The following is a 13,350-nucleotide window of genomic DNA, read 5'->3' on the forward strand; positions in this document are numbered from 1 at the left end:
AAAAAAAAAAAAAAAAAAAAAAAAAAAAAAAAAAAGAAAAAGAAAATAAATGCACTCTCTTCTCCCCAAATCACAAATCTATAACCTAAATAATAACAAATAATACGTTTTTAATATAAAACTCAGCATATAAAAATTGTGTGTGCAGCCCGGCATGGGGTACATTCCTATAATCCCAGCACTCTGGGAACCTGAAGCAGGAGGATCACAAGTTCAAACCAGCTTAGACAATTTAGTGACTCAGTGAGACTCCATCTCAAAAATTTTTAAAAAGAGGGGCAGTGGGGAGGAGGGAGATATAGCTCAATATGAAGTCCCCAGTACCCCCCAAAAAAATGTTTACAGTAACTATGACAAAGTTTGTGTGAAATTACAATTATTCCAAAGTAGCCTGAAATACCATAAATTAAAAGTCCCATAAAATGACACAAAATTTTGTTTTTTGTTTTTTGAGACAGGGTCTCACTATGTAGTTGAGACTGACCTGGAACTCACTATGTAGCCCAGGCTGGTTTTGAACTCACGGCAATCCTCCTGCCTCAGTCTCCCAAGTGCTGGGATTATAGGTGTGCACCATCACACCCAGCCAATGACACAAATTTTTTAAAACCACAAAAATTTACATGTTCTTTTAAACAGTGACTCTCAAACTTTTTAAACCACATTTATTCCATGAGATAACTTAGCCAATATTTTAGTCATCTACCAACATGACTTATCATCATCAAAATAATAAATGAGGATAACAGCAATATATACAGTGAGAATCCTACAAGAATAAATCGTAATTTTAAACTCATAACAGGATAACATAAGCAGCCTTATCTTTTGAAGATTAGTATCACACAAAATATTTTCTACTAATCAGAAGGTTGGTCCCTGAGGTCAGAAGATCAGGTTTCAAATCCCAGCTCCTTCATTTGCTATGCTTATTTGGCTACAAGGCACCTAAGTCTCAGTTTCATAGATAGATACCAAACAGATAATGCTATAGGTCCAATAAAGCCCTAATAAAATTGTCATTTTTGAGTAATTGCTAACACACTAGATACTAGGAATTACCAGGAATAAAGCAGTAAACAAACTATAACAACTTATAATTAACTCACAATAACTAATTAGAATTCTAAGTGAGAAGCAGGAAGTGCTGTCTGAACACTTGCTAGAGCACCTGACCTGACCTTCTGAAGGCTTCAAAAGGAGAGGTGCATGTGCGTGTACCTCATTTGATCCTCACAGTTCGAAAAACTCACTAAGTCTTTTGTAACACAACACTTTCCTTTAACATTTCAACTTATTTTGTAGAAAACTGGAACAGAATGAGGAAAAAGAGAAAAAAAAAAGTGAGCACAAACTTAGCAGGCATAGACTCTACCGATAAATAACAAGAGGTAAGGGAAGTGCACAGTGCCACTTCCCAGGCTGTTTCCACTCCCTGCCCAGTAAGGCTGACTCTGCCAGGGCGGAGCTGCAGAAGACCTAGGCCAGCGGCACAATGTCACTGGTTGGCTCTCAAAGCCACGGTAAAAGCAAGCCCCAGATCTCATCTGCACCTGTCTCCTCCCCTTGCCTTTCCTTTGCCTTATGAATCAGTCCAGTCAGATTTAAGTCAGAAAGGAGAAGAAAGGCCCAGAGCATGCCTCTTCAGGGCTACAGACCTGGCTGCCACCATGTTCGGTGTCAATGTACCGTGGCATTGGGAACCTGGAGTGCAGGATCTCCTGCGCGTCGTCCACTGGAGCCTGAAGAAGGTGCCGGAAGTTCTCATACTCCGGCATGTCCTGGTACCCCGATTTCCGCCACTGTGCTATGGTCTAATTTTAAAACAGTTCAAGAAATTATTTTAAATCACTTGCTTACTCACCTAAAAATCCTAAAATATTTTTTCAAAGAAAGTGATCTCTAAAAAATAAAATTATTGAAAAATTTATCACAATTTTTACAAATACTAATTTAAACAGAGAAAATATTTTTAAGTAAACAGATACAAATTAGGACATTCCTTCATCTTTAAAAGTAAAACAAAGCCAGGCATAGTGGTGATACATGCCAGGGAGGCTGAGGCAGGAGGATCACTTGAACCCAGGAGTTTAAGAGCACCCTGGGCAAGACAAAATTACATTAAAGGCCATGTGTCTATTCTATGTATATGTCAAGCATTCACTTTCATAACACTGTGCCTTGTGTAAAGCCCATTTGTCCAACTGTGTCTTGACAAATGAATAAAATTGCAATTGAAGCCTGAAAACCTACATTAGGAAGAATCACATTTTATACATATAGGTCAAGTTTTTTTTTTTGGTACCAGGATTGAACTCAGGACCTTGCGTTTGCCAGGCAGATGCAGCACCACTGAGCTACAGCCCCAGCCCTGGGTCAAGTATTTCTTGTCCAAACTGTTTGGGACCAAAAGTATTAGATTTTGGTATCTATGGATTTTGGAAAATATGCATATATACATGATGAGATACCTTGTGGACAGGACCCAAATGTAAACACAAAAGTTGTATTTTATATAATACTTATACACATAGCCTGAAGGTAATTTTATAAATTTTTTTTAATAATTTGGAGCATGAAACAAATTTTGTGGTGTGGAATTTTCTATTTGTGTTGTCATATTGATGCTCAAAAAGTTTTGGACTTAGGAGTACCTTTGATTTTAGAGAATTGAATTAGGGAGGTTCAGTCAAAATCAAGGTTTATAAGAGCCCAAACACTAGCTATATCATACAGGGCAAAACTTCTCTGAGTGAAAAAGACTTTCCAGGCATTGGTTTAAATGCTACAGAATCTTACCTCACCGTGATAGATCAAAATCTGGAAGAACGTGTCCATGAGAAGAATGCGATCTGCGAGAATGCTGCTGCTGTCCAGGAGAACGGGCTGCCGTGGAGAAAACCATGAGAAATGAGGAAAAGTAAGCTGCATAACATCACAAAACAGACCTTTTGGGGAAATCTTCTGAATTTTAATTTTACATTTAAAATCTCTTGCTTTTATGATTTATCACAGTGCATTTAATTTTCTGAGGAATCTCTATAAACAAATGATTAAAAAAACAGAGTCAGGAGGAATCAAGCATGACTTGATGGAGGCAGCGCTGAGGGAACTGGGAGAGGCTTGGGACAGAGCAAATTTAGGGCACGTGGGAAACAATTAGACATATGAATGAAACGGAGTGGCCTGAACTGAGAGCACACATTTGGGCATCACAGGCACAAAAATGGCAATTAATTATGGGGTTTCACTGCATCGTTCAGAGAAAGGGAGGAAGGAAGCCCCAAAGGCTAAGCCCTGTGGTGTGCCGATACTTAGAGGTCTGCCAAAGGAAACTGAGAAGGAAACCTCCATGAGTAGGAGGAAAACCAGGCAGGAACAGCAGGTGCCAGAGAGCCCAGAGCAAAAGGTTTTCGAGGAGAGAACCTTCACTAGGCAGATGATGTTGACAGGTTACTGAGGCAAGTTGTTGAATCACATTTTCTACATCTTATATTCTCAAAGGACCAAAGGAAAATGAGATTATGTTAAAACAAGAGATTTTGTTTAGGCTGTTGTAATTATCAGATACTAAACTCTGAAATGAGCTACAGACTATAGAATCATAATCACTTCTGGACATTGTTGAAGACAAAAATAATAATCGTACCTGCTAGAGGATTTGGTAGACCAAATAGCTAGACAAAGTGATCTAGAAGTCTGTCCTACCATATCTTTAGATTGATGATTTTCTAATATAATATACCTAGTATTTAAAAGTATTCATAAATATAAGTGAACACATGAATAGCTTGACACAATCATTCACTAAATTCTTAAATTCAACAACTATATTACCAAAAAGAACTTAGTTACTTTTGCTTTTTTAATGCTACTCAAACAATAACAAGACCAATCAACTTTTTTCCTGCTTCTCTTTACCTCTGGTGGTCCACTAAAAGAATATGCGTACAGAATAGGCTGAATCATGATTAGAGACTGGGTCAGATCCTGACGCATAAAATGGTGACGATAATATGAACTCTCATCAGGACTGTTGTTAAAAATTTGCAAGAAAGGAGATCTTCTTAAATGAAACATAAACTGCAAGATAAAACATATAAGAGCTTTTATTAATTTTAATATTACTATAGGAGTTTAGTATTAACAAAAGCTTTTGATTACAACTATGTATTAACACAATAAAACAAGTTATAAGAATATTTGGAAGTGTATTCCCCAGAAAGAAACCTTGTTCATATTTATCAGCTGCTTAAAAATATAATCCTATGACAAGAAAAAAAATCAAGACGTGACTCAAAAAAAAAAAAAAATAGGGATAAAAACCTGGTTGCTCAAATCTAAGGGACAGAGGAGGGAGACAGGAAGGAAAGGGAAGAGTGAAGACTTCAGTCAAATACTCAGGCTAACACCTTCGTGCTTTTTACTATTAGTTTCTATATAAAGATGAGGCCTCAGAATTCCCAAAACAGAAAGAATTTTCCATAGCTTAAGATAAACAGACCCTGCCTCTCCTGGTTCTCTGAAACTTCTTTAGAAGTCTGTAGACATCTCCCTGTATAACAATGGAGTTTCTAGATTACAGATCAATAAGGATTGAATGAATGAATACTGTAAAAAGAAAGCTAGAGTTTTTACGGGCAAAAACTTGAACTTCCACATCGCAGCATTAATCATCCCTCTAGTTTGAGCTAAAATGCCAAGTCCTATAAAAAGATGTAACAAACCATCCACCTGAAAAGTTTTCCTCAGATTTTGTATACCTTTCAAAACATGTTTCTCCTTCTCTCCTGTTTTGTTCGGGTGTGTCTCAGATCTCACCCTGGAGACTGAAGCTCTTTAAAGTGGCATCCACGTCACCATCTTTGTCCTCCTAAAGTCCTCTGCATGCTGCACTCAGCTAAATAAGTATCTCTTATTTATTATATAAAACCAAGGCTTTTTAAAAATCTAATAAACTGTCAGATAAAGGGATAGAGTCCCCTGCTCCCAGTGATAAGATTCTATAAGGTAAATAAAATTAGTTCCTTTCTATTGGGCTGGTATGGCCTCATAAAACTGTTCTCGGGTGATAACTTAATGTAAGACTAAAATTACCTCATATCAAGTCTTTCTTGTCCACTGCAATTAGAAACCCTTGTGTATCAGATGGAAAGCTAGTTGGCCTTACACCTAACTGTACTCATGGTAAGGATTCAGAGTAAATACCTATTTACCACAAATAAATAACAAATTATGAAAATATTATATACTTTTGCTGAGTATTCACAGCACGAACATCAAATATATCCCCTAATTTATATAAACAAAAGAATAACTCAACAAAGTAAGACGAATAAAATATAAATAACAGAAAAGATGAGACCCAGTGCTACTGGCAACACAAGAAAACAACATGGACCTTTTATCTACTTACCTGTGGATAAAGGGAGAAAGTTTCTGAAAATCTGAAGGAACTTGGGTCATCTTTGTGATATTCTCCAAATTTCTGACACTAAATAAAAAATAAGGTTATTTCCTTTGGAGCATTACATATAAACCTAGCAAGACTCAGTACAACCAAAAGAAAATACCTAAATTTTAGAAGCAAATGTTACTTTGCCCCAGTACAATAACAACTCACCCTTAAATGTTTGGATTTTTTTTTAACTAAGTGCTTTGGAAGAAATAAAGAATTCCCAGATACTGACCAAAAAAACTTAACACGACCCTGAGACTTCATCAAAAAAGTTATTAGCCAACTGATGAAAGATATAATATCAAAATATCATAACAGGTACAAAAAGAAGTTGCTAGTAAAATAAAAAAAAAAGAAAGAAAGAAAAAGAAAACTGAGTTCCACAGGCAATCTGGTAAAAAAAAAGAACCCAAAGATAAAAAGTAGAAGGAAATACAGTAAAAAGGTCACACAATGTCAAGAGCAAAACAGACCCTCTCTGACAATGTGACAAAAGGCATCAAGGGGATTGAGTTAATCTACAAGAGAAACTGCCTCTCACAGTGACTGCCACTTACTGAAGCAATTACAGAATGTTAGCTTCTCCTACCTGTTCTTCAGCAAAAGTGCCTCTGCCCGTAAAGCACTAGTGTAAACGGTCTGTTTTCTGGCAATGTTTGTCAGAGTACTTAAATGAGTACAGGGCAAAAATAAATGAAATTGACAAAAGATTTAGTGCTACAAATACTGCCTGACCTCTGCTGTTCAGAATGTTCAGCTGTATCCTTTAAGAGTATATGTGTCTTACAGAGAAGGCAAAAAGGTATAACTGGTTTGATCTCATTTTTGGCTTGGAAAAATCATTTCAGAATCACACAGTTATCCAAGGATAGAAAAGCTAGAGTTGCAGAGGTAAACCTCAAAAGATACCACAGATCTGAGAATAAGAGTGTGGCTATCTTTAATGTTCCCTAAGAGATCACTGGTGAAACTTATGAATTAAAATAATCTTCACTGTCCAATTAAATAAAAATTAAAATTCAGTTTCTCTGTTGCACTAGCCACATTTCAAGGGCTCAACAGCTCCATGTAGTATCTCTGTAATGGACAGTACAAATAAGAGTAGTTCAATCACTGCAGAAAGTTCTGGACAATAATGATCTAGATAAGATATATACTTGGAAACGATCTGGAATACTAAATATAATGAAAAGATTTTGTGAAAAAGATAGTATGATAGACATGACATAGAACTATCGGTCCCATTACCTTAACTGTATATACATGTTAAATATGTCAAGGCTGGGGATTTAGCTCAGAGGGGCTGCACCTGCCTTGCAAGCACAAGGTCCTGAGTTCAATCCCTGGTACCAAAAAGAAAAGAAAAGAAAACTATGTCCAAAATTCTGTTAAGATAAAACATTAGGGGCCAGGGATTTAGCTCAGTGGCATTGTGCCTGCCTTGTAAGCACAAGGTCCTGGGTTGAATCCCCAGTACCATGAAAAAATTAATAATAATAATATATTAGGAAGCCAGGCACGGAGGTGCACGCCTATAATCCCAGCACTTAGGCTGAGGCAGGAGAACTGTTGCAAGTACAAGGCCAACATGAGCTACACAGTGAGTTCAAGGCCAGGAAATCTAATATAAAAATTAAAAACTGTTGACATTTACATGGGTATCTGGGTATGTCAAAAAGTCTACTTCCCAGAGTCTGGAGGACTCAGGAGGCGGAGGCAGGAGGATTGCTGCAAGATTGAGGCCAGCCTGGGCTACATACTGAGTTCAGGGCCAGCCTGAACTACAAAGGGAGACCTTGCCTCACAAAAAGGGGAAGGGGAAAAAATGAGAATCGAGACTTGTCATGTAGAGGTACAAGATCCCAACAATGAATGTAACTGTACTGTATCCCTAAAATGCACCAATAAACTCAATTAACTCTGGGAAAAAAAAAAAGTCTACTTCCCAATGTAGAATGTAGGATATATTTGATGCTTCTTTTTTTTGGGAGACAAAGTCTCATTGTGTTACCCAGGCTGGCTACAAACTCATGATCCTCCCATCTCAGCCTCCTGAGTAGCTGATATTACAGGCATGCACCATGAGGCCCAGCTAATATTTATTTATGTCCAAGATTTTTTGCTTTTATTTCAAACAGTTCTTTGAAGTCATTAAATGCTCTATTGCTACTTCATTTTTAACACCTGACTAGCATTCTGACATGCTGACTTATACCCTAACTATCCCAACCAATCCCTCATTATTGGCATCTACATTTGTCCTGTTGTATCATTAGGATAAATTCTTAGAGGCAGAATTTTCGAGTAAAAGTAGTTTTAAAGTCTCTGATTTGTCAACAACTTCCTCCTACACGTTTGGGTATAGAGATGTTTTTAAAAGCTATACAGGTTCATACACCAAACTTCCAAAATGAAAAGCTGTCCATTTCCCTAAAAACTGGCCAGCTCTAGCGCTTATCATGTTAGTCTTATTCTTACCAGTTTAAAATAGATTAAAAACTGCCTTGTTCTATTTAAGCAGGAAAAATAACTCTATTATATTTAATGGTCACTTGCATTCTTTAATTCCTTGTTCATGATCTTTGCTCATTTTTTGTCCCACCAACCTCCCCTTCTTTTTTCAGTAGTGGAGACTGAATCCAGGGTCTTCGCACTAATCCACAGCCCCAGTCCTTTTTTTTTTAAAGACAGTCTTCTCACTCACTAAATTGCTAAACTATCCAAGCCAGGCTGGAATTTCTTATGTACTCCTGCCTCAGCCTCCCAGAATGCTGGCGTTACAGGCACATACCACCCCACCTAACTCAAGAGGTTGTGATTTTTAAAATCCTGTTGGCTGAACTTTTTAATTTTTATTTCTGAGACAGGGCCTCACTATGTTGCCCAAACAGAATTTTAACCTGAGCTTCCCTACATGCTGGGATTTCAGGTGTGGGACACTGTTACTTGGCTTTAAACTTAGATCTTAATTCTCCATTTTTACATCATATGCACATCGTATGATGCCGGCCAAAGTGCAAGACAGACAGCAACCACACTGTCCTATTACTAGTTTCCATAGTGACCTTTCAGTCCTGCATGGCAGTCTGCTTTAAATCTTTCTTTTCCCACACTGGGGGATTGAGCCACAGCCTGTGTATGTTAAGTAGGTGCCCTATCACTGAACTACATCCCCAATCACATTGTGCTTGCTTCGGCAGCACGTACACTAAAACTGGATCATGTATGTCCCTCCAAGGCTTGGTCTCCAGGCCACAGCAGAATGGGAGTTGTCGGACACTGAGGCACGAGGCCAGATGAAGCTCTGTCAGTCCCCAAAGTTGTGCTTTGAAGGAGCCTGGGGGAACACCATCCCTTTCTCTCTCTCTCTGTCTCAGTTCTTAGCCATGAGACCTACAGCTCTGCTCCACCATCTTCTCCCTGCCACGGTAGATCCACTGCCTCACCACTGACCTAAAGCAACAGGGCCAACAACCATGAAACAAAACTTCCAAAACCATGAGGGGAAATAAACATTTTTTCTTTAAAATCAATTATCTCAAAAAGCTGGTAACACAACTATGTTTCTCTGGATAAGTCCATTCTCAGTCGGACCCAGATGAAGGAGGCACAGAACTGGTGACAGATTACACAAGAAGCAGGACGGGAGTCGGGTAGCATGGGCATCCTCTTCCTGCTGCCACCTGGCTGTGGTAGCAGACATGCTCTCCTGGTGTGACAGGAGAGCACAGGTAAATTTTCATTCTGCCACAATTCACCCAACCTTCAGCCCAAGTGCCCTACAGGTGCTGTCAACGTTGCAAAATACAGAATGTGCAAGTGAGAGGTAAACTGCAGTTCTGCAACTGTCTCATTTAGCTATTTACTCAGCTCTTTTGTTTTCTATTTTATTAATGATTGTGTTTTACAAACATGTCAATTTTGAAATTTTTGAAGTTGAACGATGAGAACAGATAGTCTGTGCCTAACGAGATTTCTAAAAACTTATAACCTTCTGAGTCATTTCACTGCCTTCATACAATTACGAGGCACAGAAAGAGTCCACCTTTACAAGAAAAGATACTTAAAAGTTTTATGCAAGCTGATAATCCAGGTTGTATTATTCGATTTTATGTCATAGATGATAATCCACAAATATAGTAGCCCTGGCAAAATGGAAAAAGCACTTTACTATAAATCATAGACACTTGATAAGTAAAAGTACTGAGTACTTCAAACAGTTTTTAGAATCTCAAAATCAAGCATTTGTTAACATAAAATCGCTTTCAAGGGCCAAGGATTTAGCTCAGCGGTGCTGTGCCTTCCTTGCAAGTGCAAGGTCCTGAGTTCCCTCTCTGGTAATGGAGGAAAAATCAAAATCAGTCTGACTACTCATAAAAGTAGAGAAATATGAAAAGATAAAATGACTTTCAGTGAAAAGGTTCAGGAAGCAATCTACTTAAGAGTGCAACTTACAGCCATGCATGATGGTGTACATCTATAATCCCACACTCAAGAGTCTGAGGCAGGAGGATGGATTACCATGACTTCAAGACCCGCCTGGACCACATAGTGAGTTCAAGGTTAGTCTGAATTACAGACCCTGTCTCAAAACAAAAAAAAAAAAAAAAAAAAAAAAACTCAAAAAAGTACAACTTATTACCCAGAAGAGAAAAATTTACATGGTTGGTGCAAACCTAGCAAGGCCAACGTGTAAAATTATAGTAAATAAAATGATAGGGCAAAATGCACTCCGGGAAATTGAACATCTCCAGTTCAGAGGACTGGGAGGTAGCTCAGTGGTACTCAGCATGCACAAGGACCTAGGTTCAGTTCCCACCACCACCACAAGAAAAAAAGATTCCACTTCAAACCAGTATAATAGGTCAAAGCAATGATAACACATCACATAATGCTGAGATTTGTGTGAAGAGTTAAAAAAAACTAGCTTCTCGGGCTGGGGATTTAGCTCAGTGGTTCCACCACCTGCTTCACAAGAGCAACATCCCAAGTTCAGTCCCCAGCACCAAAAAACATAATAATAATAGCTTCTCTATTCAAGTTGAGGAATAGCAGGTTTCACAGGTGTCATGACAGATTTTTAAATAACAGTAAAATTTTAAGAAAGCTTTTCTGCTACAGAAAGCAACTTTTCTATTGCCCTAAACAAGCAAAGGTCAAAGTGTACTTCATGATTTATCTTCCTATCTGGAAACTAAGGGTTAATTTTGGGAGCACTGTGCTGAGCATGTCCCATTGATGACTGATCCTACGAGAGGTTAAATCTCACTTGTTTAAAAGGATATGCTGGGGGGCCGGGGATGTAGCTCAGTGGTTCCACTGCCTGCCTCGCAAGCACAAGCTCCCGAGTTCGATCCCCGGTACCAAAAAAAAGATATGCTAATATTACCAAGACACTAAAAACAGAGAGGTGTCAGTGTAAAACATTTCTTGGGGGGCCGGGGATTTAGCTCAGTGGTTCTACCACCTGCCTTGCAAGCACAAGGTCCCAAGTTCAATCCCCAGTACCAAAAAAAACTTTTTTCTTGGAGATGAGATGGGAAAAAATAAGTCTTGAATAATGCTACAAATATGCCTAACTTTACTAAATAAAGACTAGTTCACTAAAGAATGAAACTACATGAAACAAAAAGCCACCCATTCCATAGCTTAAAAACCATTTGACTGTCTCTTACATTCTATAACTTTTCAATGGGGTGTTTAAACTGAACAGTGAAGGAAGTACTTTCAAGAACATAAAGGGTACACGATGCTAAGTAAAAATGGAGAATTAAGGACTAAGTTTAAAGGCAAGTACAGTGTCCCACACCTGAAATCCCAGCACTTAGGGAAGCTCAGAAAGGAAGACTACAAGTTAAAATTCTGCCTGGGCAACACAGTGAGGCACTGTCTCAGAAATAAAAATAAAAAAGAACTGGGGATGCAGCTCAGTGTCAGAGCACCCCTTGGATCAATCCCCTAAAAAAAAAAACAAAAAAAAATTGAGCTTAGGAAAGCCTCTAGATCACAACAAACCATGGCTCCTGACATGTCAAAAACCCAAGTAAAAAGGCCAGCCCCAGTGGCTCATGCCTATTATCTCAGCACTCTGAAAGGCTGAGACAGGAGGACTAGAAGCTCAAACCTAGTCTGGGCAACTTAGCAACTTAGTGAGACCTTATCTTAAAGTATTAAAAAAAACTTTTTTAATGGCCTGGGCATATAGCTCAGTGCAAAGTCCCTGGATTCAATTCCTGGCACCATACACACACATAAAAAACATATATCGACATTAGCAATAATTTTACTAGCATATATTTGGTAATCTATGATACAAATGATCAAGGTCTATCTATTTTTTATATGTAAATATATGTAATTTTTATACCCCAATTAATTTCTTTTAAAAGATGTCTATATATTCATACAAAATACAAAGTTTCATTGAAATAAAAACTAGGAAACTAAAACCACAGCAATAGAAAAGTACAGGGCTGGGATGTAGTTTTAAAACACTTGTCTAGCATGCGTGCAGCCCTGGGTTCCTTCCCTAAGAACTGTTACAGTAAATAGAATTAAATTTCAAATTAATTTCATACCAGCCAAAATAAACAGAAAAATAAGAGGTTATATATTTTCCATTCTTCCATTTTAAGGAAAAAGGTAATCTAGTTCACTGGAAGCGATCACTGAATTCTGTGCATTACTTTGCTACTGTTTCAGTGATGTGAGTAGGAGTCCCACATGCAGCATTTCAGTAGACGGAAAGCTCTTCCGAGGAGACTGCCCAACGAGCACTCAGAGCAAATGGAGGTACACGGGTTCAGGGAAGCACGGTGTTACTCACCAGCCGGATGAGCTGTCTGTCCAGCCATCTAAGCACGTCTGGCCCTTCCTCTATTTCTGCTCTATATATTGCCAGCCGGGCCATAAGAATGGCAGCTGCCTCCTGGTCAAATGATGCAGCAATGTTCTGGATTTGAGTTTGAGCATCTGCCCAACTAAAGAAAAAAGAAAGCACAGAAGTATTGCTAATAGTCACAATATCATAGTTGGCTATCACACAGATTTAAATTTAAAATATACAAAAAACTATTTCAATACTTCAAAATTCCAATATCACCTGACAAATTATCATGTTTTTAAGTTGATAATAACTACTTCATCATAGTGTTAGCTATTTTTCAGAAGAAAAATACAACTAAATCTAAAAAATTTCTCTAAGTAATTGGACAGGCATAATTCCCACCACACTTTTTAAAGTATCAAGACTTTTACATGTGAACTAACAATACAGAGTCCACCAAAAAAATGTATACATCAGGAAAAGAAAAACTTGTATAAATATTTTAACACTAAATTAAATGAGCTATCGTGAGATTAACACAAGTTACTTTTGGCCTGTTCAATTACAAGAGGTGCTCAGAGAGGTGGTCATTAGCTTCTAGACATTTATTAGTATGGCAAACTGCTGAGGTGTGTACTGTTTTTGTGGACTGTGTATATTTCTGTGTATCCACACGCAGAGATACATCAGCCTCTGTCTCAGACTTCAGAATTCAACTGCATGAAAGCAGATCAATGGAAATACAAAAATAAAGGTTTTCACTCAGCCTAAGTAGTTCTCATTTATTAAACTGGAAAATTAATAAAATATCACAATTTCTCTTTGGTCTTTCATTCAATCATCAGTGATAAAGAACATAATTAAATTACTCTGTATTCTTTATTCTGTTAAAACATTCACTAAAAAAAATTAAGATTTTATCTGAAGGATTAATTTGATATTATACATAAAATAGCAGTAACTTATTAAGTTTACATGTTCTATAAGGCCACGCCAGTCAAACAATTGCTGAGTAGACCCAACAATAGTTTTTGTTTATTTAAAATTTCAAAAACAGTTTTGTAAT

General features: G+C 37.8%; 1 protein-coding gene across 1 annotated transcript in view; it reads right to left on the bottom strand.

Moving 5' to 3' along the window:
- Nucleotides 1-13,350, bottom strand: part of Sec23a (Sec23 homolog A, COPII coat complex component) — a 55,419-nt gene that overhangs the window by 7,223 nt on the left and 34,846 nt on the right. Inside the window, exons 13-17 of the mRNA XM_010632646.3 lie at nt 12,285-12,438; nt 5,417-5,494; nt 3,922-4,083; nt 2,800-2,886; nt 1,659-1,814 (exon numbers count right to left, since the gene is read on the bottom strand). Of these exons, the coding sequence (XP_010630948.1) occupies nt 1,659-1,814; nt 2,800-2,886; nt 3,922-4,083; nt 5,417-5,494; nt 12,285-12,438 (637 nt within the window). The remainder of the gene's footprint in view (nt 1-1,658; nt 1,815-2,799; nt 2,887-3,921; nt 4,084-5,416; nt 5,495-12,284; nt 12,439-13,350) is intronic.

This window comes from Fukomys damarensis, unplaced genomic scaffold, assembly GCF_012274545.1.
Source record: "Fukomys damarensis isolate Sample0158 unplaced genomic scaffold, DMR_v1.0_HiC HiC_scaffold_17, whole genome shotgun sequence".
Lineage (NCBI taxonomy): Eukaryota > Metazoa > Chordata > Mammalia > Rodentia > Bathyergidae > Fukomys > Fukomys damarensis.